Here is a 24,617-nt window from a genome sequence, read left to right on the forward strand (position 1 = left end):
TCTCTTCTCTCCCTTTCAAAACAAAAAAAGCTGGCTCACTTTTGTTGTTGTTGTTCTGTTTTTAATGGTATGGTGAAAGATTTTCATCTTGTCAGGTTTTATTTTCCTCCCATTGACATTATCTCTTAATTAAAAGAAAAGATAAATAGATTCGAGCAGGTGCTGTAGCTGATATGAAACATAGCTGTTGTTTTTTTAAAGTCCAGTCAGACAGACAACAGCTGAGTTTTCCAGTCAGCCAATTTTTGTAGCAAAATATACTCAGCAGTAAGAGAGGGTATATATGTATGTCTGGGCGGCATCGGCAGGAGAGTGGGGGTGTACTCTTCAGTTTTGGAGTATTTTCCCCTTGAACCTAAAATCCCAGCTAATAGCAGTTCACAGAAAAGACCAGAAGGCAAATTTTCTCTCCATCTCTGCTATCTGTGCCCTGGGTAAGAAGGGATTTTGCATTTCATACATCATTTACTACATGCAACCATAGCTTTTCCATTGGGCCCTCCTGTCCCACTCAACAGCAGTGCTACCCCAAGAGCACAGGCTGCAGGGCTGTGAATTTTGCTCATAAGGGGGAGGTTTTTGCATGTGTGTTTTTTCACAGAAAAACCCCTCAGAGAAAGTCTCCTTCAAATGCAACTTGGTGCTATAAGGAACAGAGGCTGAGGCATGCACTAAATATTGCAATACTTCTGAAGTCAATGCATTCAAACAAACACAGACGCAGCACAAATGCTTCCCATCAGCTGTTCATTGCTGTGCTCAAAGATCAATGACCTACTGAGCGTCTGAGTGTACACTCAGTTGGAAACCTGGATTGGCACCCAAGATTATATGCAATAAACACAACACACAAGAAGGATCAACAATACCATGGGCATTTTACATTCTGCTCTACACAAATTCATCCAGTATTTTGATTTCAGTGCCTTTGATCAAACATAGTGAGGGCCATTTTACACATTACACAGACACAAATCTGGATTTGTCACTGAAAATGTACTCAATAGGCACTGCAGTTAATCAGAACTCTGTGATGAGCATACCACCTGTACACAACTTTGTCAACATTCACACATTCCATTCTTTATGTACATATAACGCATCTTAAATGTCCACTCCAAATATATTAAGTGTGGTGGCCCTTGGAATAACCCTAAAAGTCTGACATCTTTTGAATTTTATTATTATTTCGGTCACAGACCAGTTCCAGCCCACATACAATATCAAGGAACTCACAAAATATGATAGGGATACATTTGAATTTGCAACTAGGTATAACAGGAACAATACAGATATAGCAACAGTTAAAAAATATATAAATTAAAACTTAGTCACTAACATATAACCTAAAATTATCATTTAAGGCCTTAATCATTATGATAGCACAGGTTGTTCCCTAAGTTTTATGGCAATCTCACAGAATTTGGCCACCCTTAATGTGATCTCAGGATCATTGTCCTCTACCAGGGATTTTAGACATTGAAGTTCAGATTCATTTGGAGATTTTTGCATAGCAGGGGTAATAAATACAGAGCGTGTATCCCTGTAGAAACGGCAGCATAACAAGGCATGAGAGACAGTTTCTACCTCCATCAAGTTGCAGACTCGTTCCACGTATGGTTTACCCTCGAATCTGCCCTGCAATAAGGCAGCTGGCAGCAAGCTGGAAGTCTGACATCTCTACTTAAAACTGCCCTGGAGTTATTTACAAAGGGCAGTATAGAAATTTATTGGATACATGAGTAATTAAAAAAACAAAAACAACCTGTTTAGGGAGTCCCAATGAGGGGGAAAAACATTTTATGTCTTTTAAGGATTTTGCAAATGTTTCCTTTTAGAAGTGGTCACACTGGAAAAGTGACCAACAAATTGAATATCTACATGAGGTTCCACACACCCTTAAAAGAGTGGACTCCAGAAGCAAAAGTGGAGGATGCAGAGAAGGAGGGACAGAGCTTCAGGTGGAACAAACAGAGAAGCAGAAGTTCAACTCATAAAAAAACTCAAAGTCTGTCGTACGATTTCTCCTACAATCTGACCCACTACTCTGAAGGATCTCCGATAGAGAAGACCCTTGCCTTCCTTACTGAGACATTATTCAGCTTCACTCCAAGTCAGTACCACCAAACTAGACCTTGGAACAAACAGGCATAGGTATAGCCACACCAGTGGTGAACAGAGCACTTGCTTCCATAGCAAACATCTCTGGGTCCCTAGAGGCTTTAACCAAGTTTTTCCACATACCTAGTGTCCTAGCTGTATCGTGTCCACAAATTATTCAACAATTTAAAGGTTTTGGGTTTTTTTACCTGTGCACTGTTGAAAAGAATGTTGCATTCCTTCATCGGGAGGTCAGCACTGGAAAGAGGCTGCCAAAAAAAAACAAAAGCAAAAATTAGGACAAAGGTATATCAACTGAACTAGCATTAGCAGATTTGAACTTGAGTCTGAAATGTTGGAACCTGGACTGCTCCACCAACAGAGATTTAGCAGGTGCCTTCTGCTTCAACTTCTAAATACCTGCTGAAAATTTCTCTATTCTGCCAGGCTTATGCAGGCAATTAAGAATATACCTTCCCACAATGCTGAGCTGATTTCTGATCTTAACTTTTAAATATGGTTTTATTGTATTGCATTGTACAACTGTCATAAGCTGCCCCTCTGATTTTTTAATGAATAGTAATATACAAATGTTTTTTTATAAGTCAATGAGGCAGAGATACCTGTTGTTTACGGTCACTGAAGGTTGTTCACTGAGCTACCTATGTATCTTTGTCCTAAGACCAAACTAGACATGACACAGGAGGTGCAATGATTAGGACTTTCTTTTTACTACTTAGCAGTCCTATGGGCTTTGAAGATCAGGGGAAATGTACTCTTAGCAAATTTTTTAACCCTTACCCCCTATCCATTTTAAGATCTAAATTTACACCTAACCTAGGTCTACTTTCTCATGAAGATCTGACTCGTTTGCTATCTTGAAAAACGTCTTAATTGAGATAACCAGCATGTGCACAATTTTCTTGAATTCTGTTATAGATTTATGCTGGTTCAAATGTTTCAGTCCAAGACAACAGCTCTCGTGGTGCCCACCACACAAAGACAGCTGGGGAATCCTCACGAAGATCAAGCAAAGGTGAAGCAGCTTAGATGTTTCTCTTCTAGTGTTAAAGATTTTGTTCACATGAAATGCTAAACCATGGTTTAGTGCTACTTCCATGGTCTCAGATAAGCCTGAGTTGGAACAGCCCTTCCTGCCTCCATAATGGGAGCACTGTGGTTCAGCTCACAATCCAATTTAACATTCACCCAGAAATTCAGTAGGACTTACTTTCTAAAAAGCTTGTTTAAGATTGCAGTTCTAGACTGAAGTCTTATACAGTCCTACCTTGGAAGTCGAAAGGAATCTATTCCGGAAGTCCATTCAGAAACCAAATCACAACTTCTGATTGGCTGCAGGAAGCTCTTGCAGCCAACTGGAAGCCATGGAAGTCCCGTCGGACATTCGGGTTCCAAAGAACGTTCACAAACCGGAACACTCACTTCCGGATTTGCGGCGTTCGGGATCCAAAACGTCCAAGTACTAAGGTGTTTGGGATCCAAGATACGACTGTTACGCACTTACCTATCTCACTCAACACAATGGGGTTTACTTCTGAGTAGACACAAAAAGGATTGTGGTGTTAGCTACACTTGAGCTAGAAATGTACACTATTCTTACCTTTTTGTAATAATGTAACTCTGCATCAAAAAGGCATAGCAGGTTATTTTAAAAGGGGAAAAAATTAACACATATAAAATATGTAGAAGACCGCTCCTCACAAGAAGCAATATATGCTGGTAACAAAGAACAAAAGGATACATGGAAATGTGTCAGTTTAATAAGAAACAGCTCCACTTCTGCAAAGATCTAGGACATGAGCTAGACTCAGCATAGAAGAGCTACAGAAAGTGTGCAATATGAACCATTAGCTGTGTATCTTCAAAAGAAGCAAGCCTGTGAAATTCCAGCATCCTCAATCCATCACCCTCAATCTGAAAGTGCTTTACGTGGCCATGAGACCCACTGAAATCAATGAGACTTACTTTCACATGGAATAAAATGCAGAGGTATTCGTTCACACAGCTGTTACTCTGCACAGAAAGAGTTGCCTGTGGCTGGGGTGGGGATGCTGGAAGTTGCCTCCCTTCTCCCTGATTGCACTTCATCTGATCTGCCCCTTTAGCGTTATACCTCCAAACGGCACACTATAAATATTATTCCCCTTAGTATGCAGGCAAACAGGCTGGCAAAACACTAAATTGACTCAGTTGATTAGTTTTTGTCAGTTACAATGCACATTTATCTATAAATGCAATCCTCTGTAAGATCGATATGTTTATTGAGTTCATTTTTCAATAAAGTTTGAGATGTCCTCAATTAATATGTTGAAACATAACCTATAAAACCTACTCATCCAGCATGATCTCCAGGCTGCCCCACAATATAGGAGAGAAGCACAAACTGGACAATTTTACTTTGAGATCGCCCCCGCTTTTGGCAGCGCTTCAGCAAGATACAAAATATGGTCAGAGAGGGAGAGGAGGAGGAGGAGGAGGAGGAGGAGGAGGAGGAGGAGGAGGAATTTGAATTTGATATCCCACTTTATCACTACCCTAAGCAGTCTCAAAGCAGCTAACAATCTCCTTTCCCTTCCTCCCCCACAACAAACACTGTGAGGTGAGTGAGGCTGAGAGACTTCAGAGAAGTGTGACTAGGAGCTCATTTTGACCACTGAGGGTTAGGTCACAATTGTTTTTTTGTGTATGTTTAATAAGGCTCTGGTATGTAACAGGCAACAAAAAAGACTAATGTGCATACCATCATTTGCCAGGTCACTATTCTGTGACTGTCTGCTGATCCTCTCAAGTTGCTATGCTCTTGAAGAGGTCCATGTGTCTAGATACATATAAACAATGGACCAACATAACTGCCTGCATGTTTAGGCTATCTTTAGGTGGTCATGATGAGCTCCTCCACCACTTACACTATTGCCTTTCACAAAATTGTTAGTTTTTGAGGTGCAACTAGACTGTTGGCTCTTTTTTCTACAATAGGTAATGTGTTTATGCCTCTGGAACAGGCAACTAAAAAGACCCAGGCAAAGGTTGTACAGCACGTGTGATTACATACCTCCCAACATTTCTCTGGTGAAAATAGCGATGTCCTAAGGGAAAGTGGAAGTGATGCATGGAAGTGAAAGCTGGACCATAGAGAAGGCTGATCGCCGAAGAATTGATGCTTTTGAATTATGGTGCTGGAGGAGACTCTTGAGAGTCCCATGGACTGCAAGAAGATCAAACCTCTCCATTCTGAAGGAAATCAGCCCTGAGTGCTCACTGGAAGGACAGATCGTGAAGCTGTAGCGCCAATACTTTGGCCACCTCATGTGAAGAGAAGACTCCCTGGAAAAGACCCTGATGTTGGGAAAGATGGAGGGTACAAGGAGAAGGGGACAACAGAGGACGAGATGGTTGGATAGTGTTCTCGACGCTACCAGCATGAGTTTGACCAAACTGTGGGAGGCAGTGGAAGACAGAAGTGCCTGGCGTGCTCTGGTCCATGGGGTCACGAAGAGTCGGACACGACTAAATGACTAAACCACAACAAAGGAAAAGTAGGACATTCTGGAATAAAATCAGACACCAGGATGGCTTCTGTATTTTCAGAACTATCCCTGGAAAATAGGGGCACTTGGAGAGTCTGTACACATTCTTTTAGTTCTTTGATAACCTGATGACTATTTTGGCATATATTTCATAGATATGCAAGAAACATGTTTGTCCAGAAAGCCATTGTGGTTGTGCACATATTTGCAGATGAACAGGAATGTAGATTTAGCTGTAATCCAGAATTCAGAATCTTAGCAGATTGTATAAACCTTTGTGTGTTTGGAGATAAAAATGCATCTTCTTCAGCTCTTCTTGGAGTGACTAAACTCAGAGTCTTGCCAGCAGGAGTTTTGCTTAGTTAAGGATTTGGGGATCTCAGTATTTGTTTGAAGGAGATAGGAAATGAAAGCTTTCGCCACTCATGTTCTTCAAACCTTGCAGAAGTTTAATTTTTTAACCCTCAGAGTCACAAATTTCTACTGGTTCAAGATAAATGACGCTTGGACATCGCAAGCAGGCCTTTGCAACCCCTGATGATCTCAGATAAAAACTTCCAAGGACTACAAATGTAATGATTTTGTCTAATCCTTTTCAATATCCAATTTTATAGTTAACTATATATTTTAATGATTAGTGAATGGCCCATCTCAAAGCAAATTGCAAAACTAATGACTATTAGATACCAATGAAATGTAGTGTTAGTGGTTGGTATTTAAAAAAAGATTGGGAGAAATACATTTCAAGACTCTGATCTACATATTACAGTTAAAAACAAAATCATTTTCTTGTTTTCGTGGCTATTCTTCTCCCCGCAATAAACATTTCCTTCACATCAAGTCAGTAAGAACTGATTAGGAAAAAGTATCTTAGTTCTCTACATATGATCAAGCTTCAAATTACAGTATTGTGATTACACTGCTTTACACCAAGATATTCCAAATCCTTCAATATCAGGATTTCAAGTTAACCCCTAACTGACAACTAATCTCTTGAGATGGCTGCTGGCACAGCTGCAGGGTGTGAGATAATTGGTATAGTCTTTTACTCCTTTGCTGAAACGCACATATATGCACACACACACACACGTACGTCTCTGTAAGGGAGACTAGGGAAATTCCCAGGCTAAGAAAGCCAGGTGGACTTCCTCACCTGTATGCTGGAAAGTAAACCTGGTCTAAAACAGATGTCTGATAACAGGAACAAATCTGAAAGGTGAAGTGTTGGTGCAATAAAAAAAAATAGGTATATAAAAGAAGAATTCTGGGGTGCCAAGATCCAGGCTTGGGGCAAGTACAATTTGGTGAGAGAATCCCAGTGAAGATTTAAAATCACAAAGTAGCAAAGTAAAGTGTGGACATATAGGCTGTTAGATATTTAAAATATCATTGTGAGTTCCAAAGCTTCCCCCTTCCCCTAGCATAGTAAAAGACCAAAAGTTCGGTAAGTTTAACATGGTTTACTTACTAACTCTCCAAAGGTCAGATTCATGTGCTTTTCCATACAGCAGTCAGAAAAAGCTGCACAGGCAGTAAAACTGGGCTTAGTTACAGTGGTGAAAGTTGCTAAATTCTTGGTACAAGAACTTGTTAGAGAGGCTTGTTAGAGTCATGTGGTCAGAGCTGAAGCAACTAGCTCAGAACCTCTTCACACACTTTAAGGTTCTTAGGTAGACTGAGGTACAACAATAGGTTTGATTACTTTCCTCCCAAGGTGAAGGGAAGGGACATCGCTAAGACAGCTTACTCTATGGTCTTAACCCCTTCATGCATTAATTAGACTTAAGCATGTTGGTTAGATGAAGCTGGTTATCCCACATGAAGTAAGAGGGGTCATTCTAAAAGCTCATGCAATATAGGACTCATCTTAAAATTGACTCACTTGGCATTTATAATTCTTTTGTTTTCTGTTTAAAAGGCAGTCAGGTGACCTAATATCTACATTTACAACTTATAATTGACTGCTCCCCCTTTCATCATAAGAGGCAGAAGCTTCAAAAATGAACGGAAGAATAAGTTTCTCAAAAAAACACTTCCGAACACCGGCTGACAATAAGGCTTTCTTCACTGAGATGTGGGTACAAGATAACCCACCTGAACATCATTCATTTCCAAAGGTGCTCCAAAGAGAAATTATTCATGTTCAGTATTTATAAATAATCTTGGACAATGTGCAACATTGTTTACCTTAGACAATGTGCAACAAGAGCATAAAAGCAGGAGCAGCTCAAACATTTAAAATGTCATTTATTTGTTTGTTGGTTTGTTTGTTTATTGTGTTTATATACTGCTCAATCGTTAGTATTTCTAAATGACGTACATAAAAACAGTCCACCCAAAATTAAACAATAAAGCTGCATCATTAGAATGCCTGCAGGAACAATAACATTTTAGTCAAGAGCTGGAAGTTCAGAAAGGAAGCTGCCTTCCTCATCTCAGTTGGGAGGGAGTTACACAAGCTTGGGCCCACTACACAGAATACAGGGCTTCTGAGCCAGAGTGGTGTAGTGGTTAAGAGCGGTGGACTCGTAATCTGGTGAACCGGGTTCGCTTCTCCGCTCCTCCACATGCAAGCTGCTGGGTGACCTTGGGCCAGTCACACTTCTCTGAAGTCTCTCAGCCCCACTCACCTCACAGAGTGTTTGTTGTGGGGGAGGAAGGGAAAGGAGATTGTTAGCTGCTTTGAGACTCCTTAGGGTAGTGATAAAGCAGGATATCAAATCCAAAGTCGTCGTCCTCCTCCTCCTTCTTCTAGCATTTATGAGTTGTGCGTCTGAGCCATGTGGAACTACTAACAAAGACTCCCCCAAAGATATCAGTGATCAGACCAATATATAAGGAATCAGCAGGCAAGAGTATTGTTAGCCCAGAAATGGAAGCAAGAAGAAATTCCGACGAAAGAAGAATGGCAGACGAAATTAATGGACTATGCAGAATTGGACAAAATGACAGGAAGGATTCAAAACCTGCAAGACCAGAGATTTACAGAAGATTGGAAGAAGTATATGAACTATCTGAAGAGCAATTGTAACCAACAAATTCCGCTAGTAGGACTACAAGAAGTTTTATTAGGAGAAATATATGAAGTGTTACAAAGTAGATAAAGATAGAGATATTGGTTATGAGTTTTATTTATTTTATTTTATTTTTAATTTGCTTTTTATTGAAATTTCCACAAAAAACAAAGAGCATACAACAAAGGAAAAATAAACAGACCAAAATAAAAAAGAAAACACTCTTATTAATCAATTTTAAGTATCATCCACTTATTTCCACAACGTTAGCACACGTCTTGACCTCCCTCCTATCCTGTTACCGTTTTCTTACATCTTTTCTTCTCCTGCAGTTTCTAAATCTGTGATTTACGCACAACAAGGTTTATGTTAGGCCTACTGTAGTTTTTAGCAAGAATGACAAACAAAATTATACATCAAAAAGAAACAAAGTTTATTGAAGAATGGAGTAAATTTGTGAAATACATTGAAAGTAACTGTAACAAATTAAAAACGACAGTAGGCCTAACATAAACCTGGTTATGAGTTTTAAATGTAAAAGGGAAAGTAAGAAATGCATACTAAGAGATTAGATTGAAGAATTTTCAGACAGGACTGATGGAAGTAAAAAAATTGAATAAGATGTAAAAGTATGTTTAATTACTGTTGAAAATGGTATGTTAAAAAACTCATAAAAATGTATATTATATATATATATATATATATATATATATATGGGACGCGGGTGGCGCTGTGGGTTAAACCACAGAGCCTAGGACTTGCCGATCAGAAGGTTGGCGGTTCGAATCCCCGTGACGGGGTGAGCTCCCATTGCTCGGTCCCTGCTCCTGCCAACCTAGCAGTTCGAAAGCACATCAAAGTGCAATGAGATAAATAGGTACCGCTCTGGCGGGAAGGTAAACGGTGTTTCCGTGAGCTGCTCTGGTTCACCAGAAGCGGCTTAGTCATGCTGGCCACATGACCTAGAAGCTGTATGCTGGCTCCACAGCCAATAAAGCAAGACCCATAGTATCCTGTACCCAAGTTGTTTAGTGGTTTGTGAATTAATACAAGAAGTCTGAACCCAAGCTGGTAACATATGGGTAGCCAGTGTAAACTTTAAGCATCGGAGTTATGTGCCGGCAGTAGTCTGTCCCCAGTGCCCTCAGCCGTTTGGAAAACCACTTTCCAGGACCAACTCAGCCAGATCAGTAATGAATTCTTTTCTTCAGCAGCACACCAATGACATAGGCAAGATCTTAACTGTATCCAGCACCCGAAATACCAGGATGCTACACTCCATGCTAGGTGAGCTTGCCTCTGGAAATATGTCAGAGCATCTTTGGAGTGTACTACACCAGCCTCCCAATCCTAGGCTTCTATACTGAGTCACTCCTCTGACTCAGTATAGAAAGAAAATGAAAGCTCAGAGTCTGCAGCACCAGTAAAAGCCTTCACGGGCACCATGGCATCTACAAGTGCCAAGTTGTTGTTGTTGTTTAGTCATTTAGTCGTGTCTGACTCTTCGTGACCCCATGGACCAGAGCACGCCAGGCACTCCTGTATTCCACTGCCTCCCGCAGTTTGGTCAAACTCATGCTGGTAGCTTCGAGAACACTGTCCAACCATCTCGTCCTCTGTTGTCCCCTTCTCCTTGTGCCCTCCATCTTTCCCAACATCAGGGTCTTTTCCAGAGAGTCTTCTCTTCTCATGAGGTGGCCAAAGTATTGGAGTCTCAGCTTCAGGATCTGTCCTTCCAGTGAGCACTCAGGGCTGATTTCCTTCAGAATGGAGAGGTTGGATCTTCTTGCAGTCCATGTGACTCTCAAGAGTCTCCTCCAGCACCAGAATTCAAAAGCATCAATTCTTCGGTGATGAGCCTTCTTTATGGTCCAGCTTTCACTTCCATACATCACTACTGGGAATACCATAGCTTTTACTATACGGACCTTTGTTGGCAAGGTGATGTCTCTACTTTTTAAGATGCTGCCTAGGTTTGTCATTGCTTTTCTCCCAAGAAGCAGGCGTCTTTTAATTTCGTGGCTGTTGTCACCAAGTGCCAAGTTGGCAGCCCTTAATTAGGCAGAATGAAGTGGGCACATGGGGCAGAAGATGCTGGGGGTGGAATTGCGAGGCGTTGGGAGAGAGAGCTGCTTGCGCCACATGTCTGCCATGCGCCTTCCATGCTAGCCTGCTGCCCTCGGGTGTGAAATACTGTCCTGTCGCCAGGGCTGAAGTAAAATTCAATTGGTCAGCTTCACCTCAAACGGCTCAATGTCTTCAGCCAGTCCTGCCCTGGAGAATCGGTTCAGCATTCTCATTCATTGTTATTCTTAGCCTGTCTGCTCCCAGCTTTTCTGTCATTTATTCAAACAATCCGAATCAAAACGTATGTGCAGTCATTTTAGCTGTCATGGAGCGAGGCATACCTTATACTGCAATGGCTGAAGCCGCCTGGAAAGCTGAGTGGAGCCATATCTCCCTGTTTGATTTGCTTCTAAAAGCAAATATATCAGAGTGCTTTACACTAGAGCCAAATGAATGATGCTAAATAATCTCTGTGGCAAGTCCTAGCTGCCCCACCCATTGCCAGATCCAATACCAGAGCTAAGGGATTAAGTGAATACTTATGTTACGTCTGTGAACCTGGTACTGGACCCAGTACAGTGGTACCGCGGGTTAAGTGCTTAATTCGTTCTGGTGGTCCGTTCTTAACCTGAAACTGTTCTTAACCTGAAGCACCATTTTAGCTAATAGGGCCTCCTGCTGCTGCCGCACTGCCGGAGCACGATTTCTGTTCTCATCCTGAAGCAAAGTTCTTAACCCGAGGTACTATTTCTGGGTTAGCGGAGTCTGTAACCTAAAGCGTCTGTAACCTGAAGCGTATGTAACCCGAGGTACCACTGTACTCTACCACTAGGTTAGCATTACTGTATAGGCAGGGGAGAACTTTGGCAATAATATGGCACCCAGAAAGAGGACAACATGTGGCACCCCCTCTCAATATTTTTTATGTTCTTGCCCTCCTCCCTCTCACTTTCTGTTCTGCACGCTCTTGACTTGGCCAGGGAACCACCCACACCACCCTAAATCTGGCGTAGGAGCTTCTCAGGGTTTTCAAGTGGCACATTTATTATTATTATTATTATTATTATTATTATTATTATTATTATTATTTTGTATTCCACCCATCAGAAAGGGTCGCCCCAGCCACTCTGGGCGGCTTCCAGCATATACTTACAGTGGTACCTCAGGTTAAGTACTTAATTCCTTCCGGAGGTCCGTACTTAACCTGAAACTGTTCTTAACCTGAAGCACCACTTTAGCCAATGGGGCCTCCTCCTGCTGCTGCACCGCCAGAGCACAATTTCTGTTCTCATCCTGAAGCAAAGTTCTTAACCTGGAAACACTACTTCCAGGAAAAGCACTATTTCTGGGTTAGCTGAGTCTGTAACCTGAAGTGTATGTAATCTGAAGCGTATGTAACCCGAGGTACCACTGTACTAAATTGGATGATGATTCTTCAACTTTAGAGACTCAAAATAGGGCATCACTCAAGTTTCCATTATTTCACCTAGGTTATCTTTCTTCCAGCTACCTATGTAAGTACACCTTTATTGGTCCTTACATTTATTTATCCAGGTTGATCTTGCCAGAGTGACCCACACCAGCCATTTTTACAGGCCTTCAGGCAGTGCTTAACCACCATTTCATAGAATCATAGAATCTTACAAGCTGGAAAGGACCCAAGCGCCATCTTGTCCGTTGCAGGAATCTCAGCTAAAGCATCCATGACATTGATAACTGCTTGCTGCTCTGTGTGATTCTGATTCTATGAAATACATCCTGCATTCTTTATACTGAGTGCTCTAAAATGGCAGATTTTGAAAGACTGTTGTTGAGTTTTTAAGATCAGTGGCTTGGCAACAAGGAATTGTATGCAGGTAAGGAAAGAAAATTAAGTTGGTCAATAGAACCAGGGCTGGTTAATAATAATAATAATAATAATAATAATAATAATAATAATAATAATAATAAATTATTTATACCCCATCCTCCCCGGTCAGAGCCAGGCTCAGGGCAGCTAAGACCAATAAAATCACAGTAAAAACATAATAGGGGAGGAAAAACACCAATTTAAAATATAGGTTAAAATGCAATTTAAAATGCAGCCTCATTTTAAAAGTGCCAATAGATCAAGACCATAAGGGGAGGGAAACATAAGGGTCAGACTGAGTCCAAACCAAAGGCCAGGCAGAACAGCTCGGTCTTGGAGACCCTGTGGAAAGATGTCAAGTCCCACAGGGCCCTAGTCTCTTGTGAGAGAGCATTCCACCAAGTAGGGGCCAGTACTGAAAAGGCCCTGGCCCTCTCTCCTGTTCCGCAATCCTTCCTTCAAATGCCTGGCTATAGTGGTGATGTGTCTAGATGGCTGGACTGGTACTGCTCTCTTCTTGATGATGCCGGCATTGCATAACTGGGAGTGCACTGCCATCTGATCAGACACAGGAAGGGAACAGGCAAGGCAGGCAAAAGTGTGCTACACACACACACACACACACACACACACACACACACACACAACTTGCTTGGGCTGCAGAACACATGCAAGTCTCTCCACAGAAATAAGGACCCAACATACTTCCATATCAACTAGGAAGCTGACATCTGGTGCATGCATAGTTCCAGATCGACTACCAAGAAAATCCGAAAACAGGATTTTCAAAATGTTGATCATCGTCAACATGTTGGCCACAACCTATCAGTATGCCCACAGCATATCAGTGCTTGTGGCATTCTGTGGGGAGTTCTGCTGCCTCCCTATATGCTTCTGCCAGACTATTATCCAAGGAAAGGAGATGGCTAGGACAAGCTAGGAAGGTGTATATATACTTGAAGAACTGACATACACACTAATGGGGGTATCAGCATGGTAAAGGGTATGTCTGCAACAGAAAAAGAGCTGTAATTTGGTGCAGGAATAGTGCAAGACACCCTGATCGCTAGAACAGCCTGACCACCTCTGCATAATTGAGGACTGCCGCCAGCACAGAACAAGTCAAGGTACCGATAGGATTAAATTTTTGTGCTGTACCAATTGCTTCCTCATCGCATTTTTACTTCATTCTAAGAGGACAGGACAAACAGGGGGGGGGGAGAAAAATCACGAATTTGTAAATTTAAGATTATTTGCAAAATGTGATAGCCTTATAGAAGTCATCTCCCCTACTGAAAATGCATAAAATATATTAAGTACTGTATAAGTATGATATATCAATTAACTGTTTCACAAGGTCTAAAAATATGCAAATTGCTGCACTTCAATTAGAAAAACCTGCATCCTTGGAGAATACTGTAAATCAGGAAATTTGGGAGACATTAAGAGTAATCAGTGAAGGAAAGCATGCACTCTTCCCCGCATCCTATTTTTATACATACATAATGAAATAATTATAGCTACTCTTTTTTATGCCTCTGCAAAAATATTAGAATCTTAAGATCCTTACAATGATAAATTTAATCCACAGTACATTTGCAGACTACATTAATTATATGAAAAAAGAAATCTATTTTCCTTCAATATAAGTAAGTTGAAACTAATTTGGACATGTAAATTAGAAATATGACTTTCAATAGTACCAATGTGTAGGAGCGATTGTTTAGATTAATTGCAGTGATTGTTAATTTGAAAATGCAATAGGTGTTTCCTGCAGAGATAGAAATTCAAGCACATTTGGCTAATTTCTATCATGCAAATATGCTCCCACATATTAAGAAAAGTGTGTTTATAACAGAAATCACTAAAGGCTGTTGCTTTTTTTCATCTTAGGAACATCATACCCCAAAACCATAACAGAAGACCAATCCAGATTTCAGTTGGGCAAAGGGTACCATCTGTGCCACCACAGATCTGCAATGGGAAATAAATTGTATGAGAGCAACTCCACCCTACTCCCCTTTTAAATTTCCCTGTACATATAAAGCAAACTCATCAAGTAGAAGTTGAGCGAAACTTAGACTGAGTCACATTCAAACCTTTATGTCTGACTGCGCCACATGACCTAACGTTTAAGGCAGCCATCAATATGCCTATGTGCTAATTTGCTTACTGATGTTCACCTTTCGTTATGGATAATCACCACTAAAGCAAAGCCACTAATCTATTTCACTTAAAATCCAACATGCTTCTGTTCTGGTTGATACTATGTACAGTGCATAGGCTAGGAAGCTCACTATTACCAACATTGCTTAGCAGTGGCTATCCAGGGTTTCAGACAGGGAGACATTCCTAGCCCTACCTAGATTGAAGTTAGGACCTTCTACATGGAAGGCATATTCTCTGCCACTGAGCTAGGGCCCTTCCCCCCCACACCAATAAAATGTTCATCCTGATCTTTTGTCGAAATCCGTCTTCTTGCAATTTGAAGTTGTTGGTTCAGGTCCCTCCCTCAAGAGCAAGGGCAGTGGATATGACACCCTCTTTGTCCAACAACATCTGCAATGCACCACATTGAAAATGATGTACCGCTGGTATATTACACCTGTCAAACTAGCAAAAATGTACAGAGTGAGAAGTAAAGTCTGCTGGAAATGCAAAACGAAAGACAGAGAGTTTTTTCACATGTGGTGGACATGTGAAAAAATGAAAAAAAGGGGGGATGTGATTGATAACAAATTGAAAAAATTGTTTAAATATACCTTCCCAAAAAAATCAGAAGCCCTTTTGCTGGGATTGATAGGAGACGAAATAAGAAAAACAGACGAGAGGTTATTTATGTATGCTACGGCTGCCACCAGAATCTTAGTAGCCCAAAAATGGAAACTCAGGAAATACCAGCATTAGTGGAGTGGCAGACAAAAATAGTTGAATATGTAGAATTAGCAAATCTAACACATAGGATCCGGAACCCAGAGGAAACAAAGTTCAAAAAGGAGTGGAAAAAATTTGTTGAATATATAAGTAGCAACTGTTTAAAGACTGTAGTAGGATTAAAATAAATTTTGTGATATGGATAGAATGTAATTAAGAATCTGCGGGAAAAGAGAATAATACGAAAACCTGTTGAAGGGAGGGAGGGAAGTCCGCACGCGATAGAGTGTTTAGAAAATAAGCAGACATCTGATTGTGGAATATTTGAGTGTTTATTTTGTTTGTTTGTGTTTTTTGAAAACTCAATAAAAAGCATTTATTAAAAAACATAATGAAATGCACCACATTGCTCCATCATCTATGTAACAGCCTTTAAAATATTTGAAGATTAATACTGTATTGCCTTTTTAAATTACAGAGAGGCGCCATTACTTCTTGTGATCTAGACACTAGGTGGTCAATGCAACCTAGAATCGAAACAGTCTTTTTAGCCATTGCATCACAGTGCTGACTTCTGTTCAGCTTGTTGTCTGCTGAAGCCCCTAGACTCTTTTGACATGTAGTACTGACAAGCTAGGTGCCAGCCATCCTGTATCTGTGCATCTTATTATTCTTATCTCAACGCACCCTTTTGCATTTATCTCTACTGAAATTTGTTTTTCTAGTTTTGGCCCAGTCCTCCGTACAGTGGTACCTCGGGTTACATACGCTTCAGGTTACAGACTCCGCTAACCCAGAAATAGTATCTCGGGCTAAGAACTTTGCTTCAGGATGAGAACAGAAATCGTGCTCCGGTGGCGCGGCGGCAGCGGGAGGCCCCATTAGCTAAAGTGGTGCTTCGGGTTAAGAACAGTTTCAGGTTAAGTACGGACCTCTGGAACACATTAAGTACTTAACCCGAGGTACCACTGTACTATATAAGTCTTCTAAAAGAAGTGTAATGAATAGCCTAACCTGTTTTGTTGCCTGGAACAAAACAGGAAATCACACACGCCAAGTCAACTTGCATAAGACAGTAAAAAGAGCTCCTTCCACAGGAGCTCCACCCCTCCCAGATAGTAAAAATACAATTATAAATGAATAAATATTTACTGCCCTTTCGTGACATTCAAAACCAGCTGCTTGAAGCTGCTATCGCATTCTGCCTACTGGTAGGACTGGCCCTGTGCAATGCACAGCATCCTCTAACTGGCTTTACGGTGCAGTAGTATCTTGAATCAGTACAACTATGATCATACATCTATGCTAAATAAGTGATGTACATAGATTAAAATGCATGCTTATATAAGCTAGCTTTATTTAAGCAAATGAGATTTCTGATAAACATGCAAATGGGAATTTTAACAGCAATTTATAAACCACAAATCCTATTCTCATTACTTATGCAAACCATCATAGTTTTGTCATGCTTTACTACATTGCCTTATCATTTTATCCATGGTACTTCCCCTCTGTTGCTTTCCATTTTCCTTCCCTGTCATCTGCATTTTCTGGGTGCCTTTTTAACATCCTTCTCTGTTATTTTACTCTTTAAGGTAATATAGGATTTGACAAGAACATCTTGATCCCTCTGCCCCTCAAAATCATACATATGTAACTAGAGAATAACTAGAACAGCTCTAATTTGTGATACATAATTACTGGAAAGCTTAAAGATATTATCGCACTTGAGCATGACCCTAAGGGCATTCTGTGTCTTCAAAACAGAACATTAGATACCTAGATATTCTAAAATATTTTTTTCAAAGTCTTCTAAGCTTAGTTAACTGATTATGTTCACAAGGTTGCGTCAATATTTATCTTTCTTTCTTTTTTTTACTTATTCTTCATGCCAGCTTGTCATTGAGTTGAATATTGTTTCTTCACACCTCTCTTTAACATAACATAGCTTCAAAGAAACCTGGTGTGTCTATTTAGCCATTTGATCAGAATACGTTAACAGAAGAGAATCAAGAACAAATCGGAAAGTTGTTAAGTAAAAGGCAAAAGATTTATAGGATCTGTTTTCTATACCACCTGCATTATAAATTCCCAAGGTCCCAGGCCCAGTTCAAAATGCTTGATTTTACTTTCAAATTCCCTTGGTGAGTAGCAGAAGGACTGCTTTCTCTATCTGTGCTTATGTGTTACAGAATGCTCTCCCCAGAAAAACTACTTGCCACCTACTTCGTTGTCTGATCAGCACCAGTCAAATACCTTTTTGTTCCTATCTTATCCGGGTTTGAAGTAGGTTTGCAACTGATGCTAAAGATGGGAATTCTGATACTGGTATATCTGCAAGCCAAGTGTTAAATGAAGTTGTTAGAGGTGACAGCAGAAGAGAGGGGGAATTTGCCCTGGAGAGCATTCATGGGGCCAATGTCTATACCAGACTGGTCCACTGAAGGGAGAGAGGGAAAGACTGAAATATGAATCTTTAATATTTTTAGGGGGGGTTAACTATAAGAAATATAGGCTACAATATTAGCTCATATTTATAAGCTTAGGCTTTGACTTGTGCTGTAAGTTTGCAATTTAGTGGCTGAGGAAGTGTCTTTAAATGTTAGCTGGAGAGAGATGCTCTTTTTGAAAAGTAATTATACTGTAATGCAGATGGCAGTAATAACAATTAGACAAGATAAGGTCTCACAGCAATCTTCACGAACCAAACCAAAAGTAGCACTGAATCGTAAAAGACCAAACGTGAAGAAGGCTGCAATGCAGCAGTTATCAATGTGCTACCAGAAGTGATGGGACTAAAATTACAAACAGTGAAAGGAGCGGACATGCTGAAGGTTATGCACTTCATATGTTTAAAGGATTCTTAATCCTAGACTAATCCTTCTCTGTTTCTATTTGATCTTGCATTTCATAATACACTGAGTGTTAGAAGAACATTTGTTTGGATATTTGAATTCTATCTCCTGCATGTTTCGGGATTTACACAATCACATAGGGGCTTGCTCTCGTTTAGTGATAGGATTTCTTCCTATCTCCCCAAAGTTGTTGAACTATCAAAATTCCTGAAGAATCATTAATCCCCATTAACAGATGACTTTCAAGATGAGTTGAACTGAAATCAAAAGAAAGAGCATGTCAAAAATGTCATGTTTGCAGGTGGGCCTTTTTTTTTCCCTTTCCAAAAGAAATGAATAGTTAGTGATAAATTGGGAACTTCAGATGCTGAAAGAAGATTCTCAGCAGACCGTGCTGAACTGAAGCTGCCCATCTGAAGGAAATCTATCTTGTTTTTAGCTTTAATGAGCCTTCTAAAAACCTAAATACAACCAAAGCAGAGTACTCATGTCAGACCCACGGCAACAGGTGTGGGGCAAAGAACATATTGAGGATAGCACCTTATCTTTTCTGTTTTCCAATGCATAAAAATAACAACCTGTCAGCTACCTTTTGCAGGTTGCTTTTAACAAGTTGCAGACTAAAATGAAGTTTGACCTCCATTTCCCAGCTGCTCTGCTGATGATAAATTCAATGCAGATGGGTTGGATGAATGGGATACGCCTTGTAGAATACCAAACTCATGGAGAGTTATTGCAGGTATAGATCTCTTCAAATTTTTCATTGCATCCAATGTGTCATTCTTCCCCTGTCTTCTGAAAGGCTAATTTTTAATTTAGCAATTAAGATCGATAGAGGCGAAAACTTCATCAAATTTTCTCATATGACTGATTAAATTAGCGGATAAATTAACAAATCGTCGCCTAACTTTTGTGGGTCATTGCATTTTTATCGTAAACTCTTTGATACTTCTCCAGGTCAGGAATAAACATATAAACATGTACATAATCATGTAACAAGAGCTGTGCTTTCATCTTTGGAGTTTACAGCTTCTATAATGGAATGCAGTAGCTTAGGTTTTGTCACGATCAAGTCCTCAGTTTGGCCTTTTTTGGCACTACATAGCTAATGAGATTTCTTACCACCACCACCACAAGTTGCAGTGTGATTGGTCACTCTGGCATTTTAACACGCCTCTTGGCAAATACAGTCAGGCTTTGGGTAGGACTTGTGTTTCTCAAATGCTGGGGCTGCTATTTAGCCCTCCTGGCTGCTTTTGTTTGTCTGGCTCTTTAATCCTCCTTCCTTCTTCAAACTCCATCCATCCACCTGCCTCCCTGCCCGGCTATTCTAATTGTCTTGTGCTCAAGTGCCAGTCCAGAGTCAGCATTTATAGAAGGCCAAATGGAACCTTATTGGCGTCTTAGGTCTCCTGACTCTTTGAGGCTACAGTACAGTCTGACAATCTGCAAGATTGACATTGCAGCAGAGATTAGTCCAATTATCCTACAAGTTGTCTCAGTGACACACAGAGTAAGGTGCCAGAGCTTGTGGCTTGTTCTGCTCACCTGTAATACACCTGGACTTCCTGGAATTTAACTGGAGTTGTCTTGCGTTTGATTCCTGAGACTAGCACATGGCAATGGAGCCAAGTCCATCAGCATGCTCTTGAAAGGAGTGACCCAAGGTACCGTATTTTTCGCTCCATAAGACACACTTTTTTCTTCCTAAAAAGTAAGGGGAAATGTCTGTGTGTCTTATGGAGCGAATGCGTGGTCCCTGGAGCTGAATTGCCCAGGGGCGAAAAGCAGATCAAGAGGGAAGGGGGTGTTGAAACAAAGCCGCTGATCATTTGCCGATCAGGGAGAGAGATAAGGGCTGCTAGAGATAAAGGAGGCTGCCTGAGAGGGAGGAGATAAAGACAACAAACTTGCAAAGGGGAGAAACAGGAAGACTAAAGCAATAAGGAGAGAAATTAGAAGAAAAGGAGGAGCAAAAAACTGCTCCAGCTAAGACACTAAGGCAAACAAGAGGGAAGGGAGTGTTGAAAGGAAACAGCTGATCAGTGGGATTGGAAGAGAGACAAGGGACGCTAGCGGAGGCTGCCTGGGGTCACCCCAAATTCACCATCAGTTCACATAGCATGTCCATGGCTACAGCCTGCACCAAAAAAATCACACATCCACTGTTTCCTGGGGCTGCAATGGTGCAAAAACGTGATGACAAAGCACGTATCCACATGGATCCTCAGGATTTTTGCATTGGGTCACCCCAAATTCACCATCAGATCATATGTCTGTGGCCACAGCATGCACCACAAAAATCATACATCCACTGTTTCGTTCAGAATTTTTTTTTTCTTGTTTTCCTCCTCTAAAAACTAGGTGCGGCTTATGGTCCGGTGCGTCTTATGGAGCTAAAAATACGGTAGTTAATAAAGGAAGAAGACTTTATATGCTACTTCATATGGTATGTTGGCACGCTGTTTCATAAAGGCAAATATAGAGTGAAACAGAAGGCAGTAAAATTCCATATTCCAAGTACTCCCCTTTTCTACCTTGCCATTTCCAGTTCAGAGATAACGGCATTCCCCAGCCTATCACAATGGGACCATGCAGGGCAGCCATAAGGTTGGCAGCCCAACAGCCTTCTCTCATTTGTGAGAACTGGGAGCTCTACGTGGGAGCTCTCCCCAGGACTTCTGAAATTGCAAACTAGTCACCACTAAATTCCATTAAAAAGCACTGTCATTCGATGAACTGATTTGGAATTCCCATCTGTGGCAACCCAAGCAATCCATGGAAAGGAGCAAGTCCCCTATCAGAAAAGGTTGTGGCATTTCGGACTTCTTAGTTTAGAGAAATGGCAAGTAAGTGGCAATATGATAGAAGTTTAGAAAATTATGCACTGCATGGAGAACGTAGATAATTATTATTATTATTATTATTATTATTATTATTATTATTATTATTTATTTATACCCCGCCCTTCCCGGTTCAGAAAACCGGGCTCAGGGTGGCTAACAACAAATTGAAAACACTGAATTGATGCAACAAAAATTAGCATAAAATACAGTATAAAACAGGAATAACAATAAATTCAGAATTCAAAAATCAATTTAGGGGGGAAATCCATCCAAGAAACATTAGAAGATCACCACGCCGAGCTGGCTAAATTGGTCCTATTTGGGTCAGCGAGGAGACCAGGAGAGAATTAGCTGTGGGATCCAGAGCGGGTAATCTTCATAAAAAGGGGAGGGGGAGGGAAGGAAGGGGAATAAAAGATTAGGCTAAGTTCAGATTGAAAGCCAGGCGGAATAGCTCTGTCTTACAGGTCCTACGGAAGGAAGTTAAATCCTGCAGGGCCCTGGTCTCATGGGACAGAGCATTCCACCAGGTCAGAGCCATCAATGAGAAGGCCCTGGCCCTGGTGGATGATAATCTGACTTCCTTAGGACCCAGGACCTCTAAACTATGATTATTCATGGAACTTAAGATCCTCTGTGGGGCATACGAAGAGAGGCGAACTGGTAAATACAGGGGCCCTAAGCCACAAAGGGCTTTAAAGGTCAAAACCAGCACCTTAAACCTGACCCGATACTCCACCAGGAGCCAGTGCAACTGGTAAAGCACTGGGTGAATATGCTCCCATGGCAGGGACCCCGTGAGGAGCCTCGCTGCAGCATTCTGCACCCGCTGGAGTTTCTGGGACAGTTTCAAGGGCAGCCCTGCATAGAGCGAATTACAGTAGTCAACCCTGGAGATGACCGTCGATGGATCACTGTGGCCAGATCAGGGCGAGAAAGGTAAGGGACCAACTGCTTAATGCGGCGAAGGTGGAAAAATAATAGAGAAAAGTTTTTTCTCCTGCTCTCTTAACACTGAAACTCATGGGCACTCAATGAAACTTGAATGCTGGGAGATTCAGGGCAGATAAAAGAAACTGATTCTTCCTTCAGCACATACCGTATTTTTCGCTCTATAGGATGCACCAGATGATAAGATGCACTCAGTTTGGGGGGGGATGAAAACAAGAAAAAAAAATATTTTGAATCCCAGAAGCCAGAACAGCAAGAGGGATCTGGCTTCTGGGATACCATGTGGCTGTTCTGGCTTCTGGGATAACCGCACCAAGCCTCTTCAGGCAGAAGCCAGGGCAGGCGCGTCGCTGAAGGGGCGCTGCGCAGTTCTCCCTCTCTACTCAGCGCCTCTCCTGCGAAGTGGGAGGAGGAACAGAAGGAGACCCTTCTGTTCCTCCTCCGGCTTCGGAGGACAGGCGCCTTGCTGCGAAGCGAGAGGAGGAATAGAAGAAGTCCCTTCTGTTCCTCCTCCCGCTTCACTGAAGGGACGCTGTGCAGCTCTACCTCTCTGCGCAGCTCCATTCACTCCATAAGACGCACTCACATTTCCCCTTACTTTATAGGAGGAAAAAAGTGCGTCCTATGGAGCGAAAAATACGGTAGTTATACCATAGAACTTGCTCCTACAGGAGGCAGTGATGGCCATCAACTTGGATGAGGGTAAAAGAGGATTAGACAAATTCACAGAGGATCAGGCTATCAATGACTACCAGCTAGAATGGCTATGTTCCGCCTCCACAGCTGGAGGTGGCGATGATTCCAAATACCATTGGTGGAAAGTTCATGAAAGGAGAGTCCTGCTTTCAGGTCCCCACAGGCATCTGGTCAGCCACTGTGGAGAGCAGGATGATTAACTAGGTGGGCCACAGGCCTGATCCAGAAGGCTCTTCTTGTGTTCCTACCAGAACGAGGCAACAGAATTTCAAGGTGATTAAGTAAACCATATGGGACGCGGGTGGCGCTGTGGTCTAAACCACAGAGCCTAGGGCTTGCCGGTCAGAAGGTCGGTGGTTCGAATCCCCGCCACGGGGTGAGCTCCTGTTGCTCAGTCCCAGTTCCTGCCAACCTACCAGTTCAAAAGCACGTCAAAGTGCAAGTAGATAAATAGGTACCGCTCTGGCGGAAAGGTAAACGGCGTTTCCGTGCGCTGCTCTGCTTCACCGGAAGCAGTTTAGTCATGTTGGCCACATGACTCGGAAAAACTGTCTGCAGACAAACGCCAGCTCCCTCAGCCTGTAAAGCGAGATGAGCGCCACAACCTCAGAGTCGTCTGCGACTGGACCTAATGGTCAAGGGTACCTTTACCTTTATGCTGGCTCGCCAGATGTAGCTTTGTCACGCTGGCCACATGACCCGGAAGTGTCTGCGGACAGCGCTGGCCTATAGAGTGAGATGAGCGCACAACCCTAGAGTCTGGCAAGACTGGCCCGAACGGGCAGGGGTACCTTTACCTTTACCTTACCTTTACCTTTATCTTAAGTAAACCATGGGAAGGCAAACTAAGGCCCGGGGGCCGCATCTGGCCCAATCGCCTTCTAAATCCGGCCTGCGGGAATCAGCGTGTTTTTACATGAGTAGAATGTGTCCTTTTATTTAAAATGCATCTCTGGGTTATTTGTGGGGCATAGGAATTCATTCATTTATTTTTTCAAAATATAGTCCGGCCCCCCACAAGGTCTGAGGGACAGTAGACCGGTCCCCTGCTGAAAAAGTTTGCTGACCCCACACTACTTCAGTCAGCAAGTGGCATATGTCATTTGGAAAGGTGACCCATGAAAACTCATTGCAAGAAGAAAGCTAACACATCAGAGAGAAATGTTCTAGCCCAGCTCTCTCCCTGCTGTCTTACATTGATACAGGAAGCCCCACGTCGCAAGAAGGTGACCGGCATATACCACTGCACAATCCCAAGACTTCAATCACTTCATTCCCAGTTTCCCATTCTATTCTTCTGCATGGCTGTATCCTCATTCATACATGCATGTCACCATGTGTTGAACATGCATGTGTGAATAAGCTTCGAGTTGTCCCCCTGCTTGTGAAGTATGATCCTAGAACAAAGAGGATGTTATCAAAATAAAAAGACACATCCTGACATGGAGACTGAAGAAATAATGATGCAATAATAGCAAGGAACTGTATATAGAGCACCTGCTATTTCACCGAAGAAGGGGAGAAATAACTAAAAATTCAGTAAAGTTCCTCCGCACTCTGCTTATATAAAACAAGTCCTTGAAATAAAAGATCACATTGCCATTAATACAAATGCTTCAACAGAAATAGAAAATGAAGATGAATAGGACATAGGTTCCACCTGGCTACAGTTTACGTGCAGAGTCAGCTATCCTAGGGAGACTCCCAGTTATCTTTGACATTCCGCCTGATGGCATTTGGAAGTAGTGACTTACTGCCAATGTAAATCTTAGGCTCCCTTGCTTAAGAAAATGTGTTTTTATTATTAGAGCGCGTTG

General features: G+C 41.7%; 1 protein-coding gene and 1 long non-coding RNA gene across 3 annotated transcripts in view; one reads left to right on the top strand and one right to left on the bottom strand.

Annotated features, from left to right (window-relative positions):
• PPARGC1A (PPARG coactivator 1 alpha) overlaps window positions 1–24,617 on the bottom strand; it is a 630,855-nt gene that overhangs the window by 406,717 nt on the left and 199,521 nt on the right. For both annotated transcript variants that reach the window (XM_053403885.1, XM_053403886.1), the window contains exon 2: window positions 2,310–2,369. In XM_053403885.1, coding sequence (XP_053259860.1) covers window positions 2,310–2,369 — 60 coding nt within the window. The remainder of the gene's footprint in view (window positions 1–2,309; window positions 2,370–24,617) is intronic.
• Window positions 8,506–9,344, top strand: LOC128421289 (uncharacterized). The gene is made up of 2 exons (XR_008332279.1): window positions 8,506–8,773; window positions 9,189–9,344. It is a non-coding gene; the product is annotated as an uncharacterized LOC128421289 (long non-coding RNA).

Source organism: Podarcis raffonei, chromosome 9 (assembly GCF_027172205.1).
Source record: "Podarcis raffonei isolate rPodRaf1 chromosome 9, rPodRaf1.pri, whole genome shotgun sequence".
NCBI lineage: Eukaryota > Metazoa > Chordata > Lepidosauria > Squamata > Lacertidae > Podarcis > Podarcis raffonei.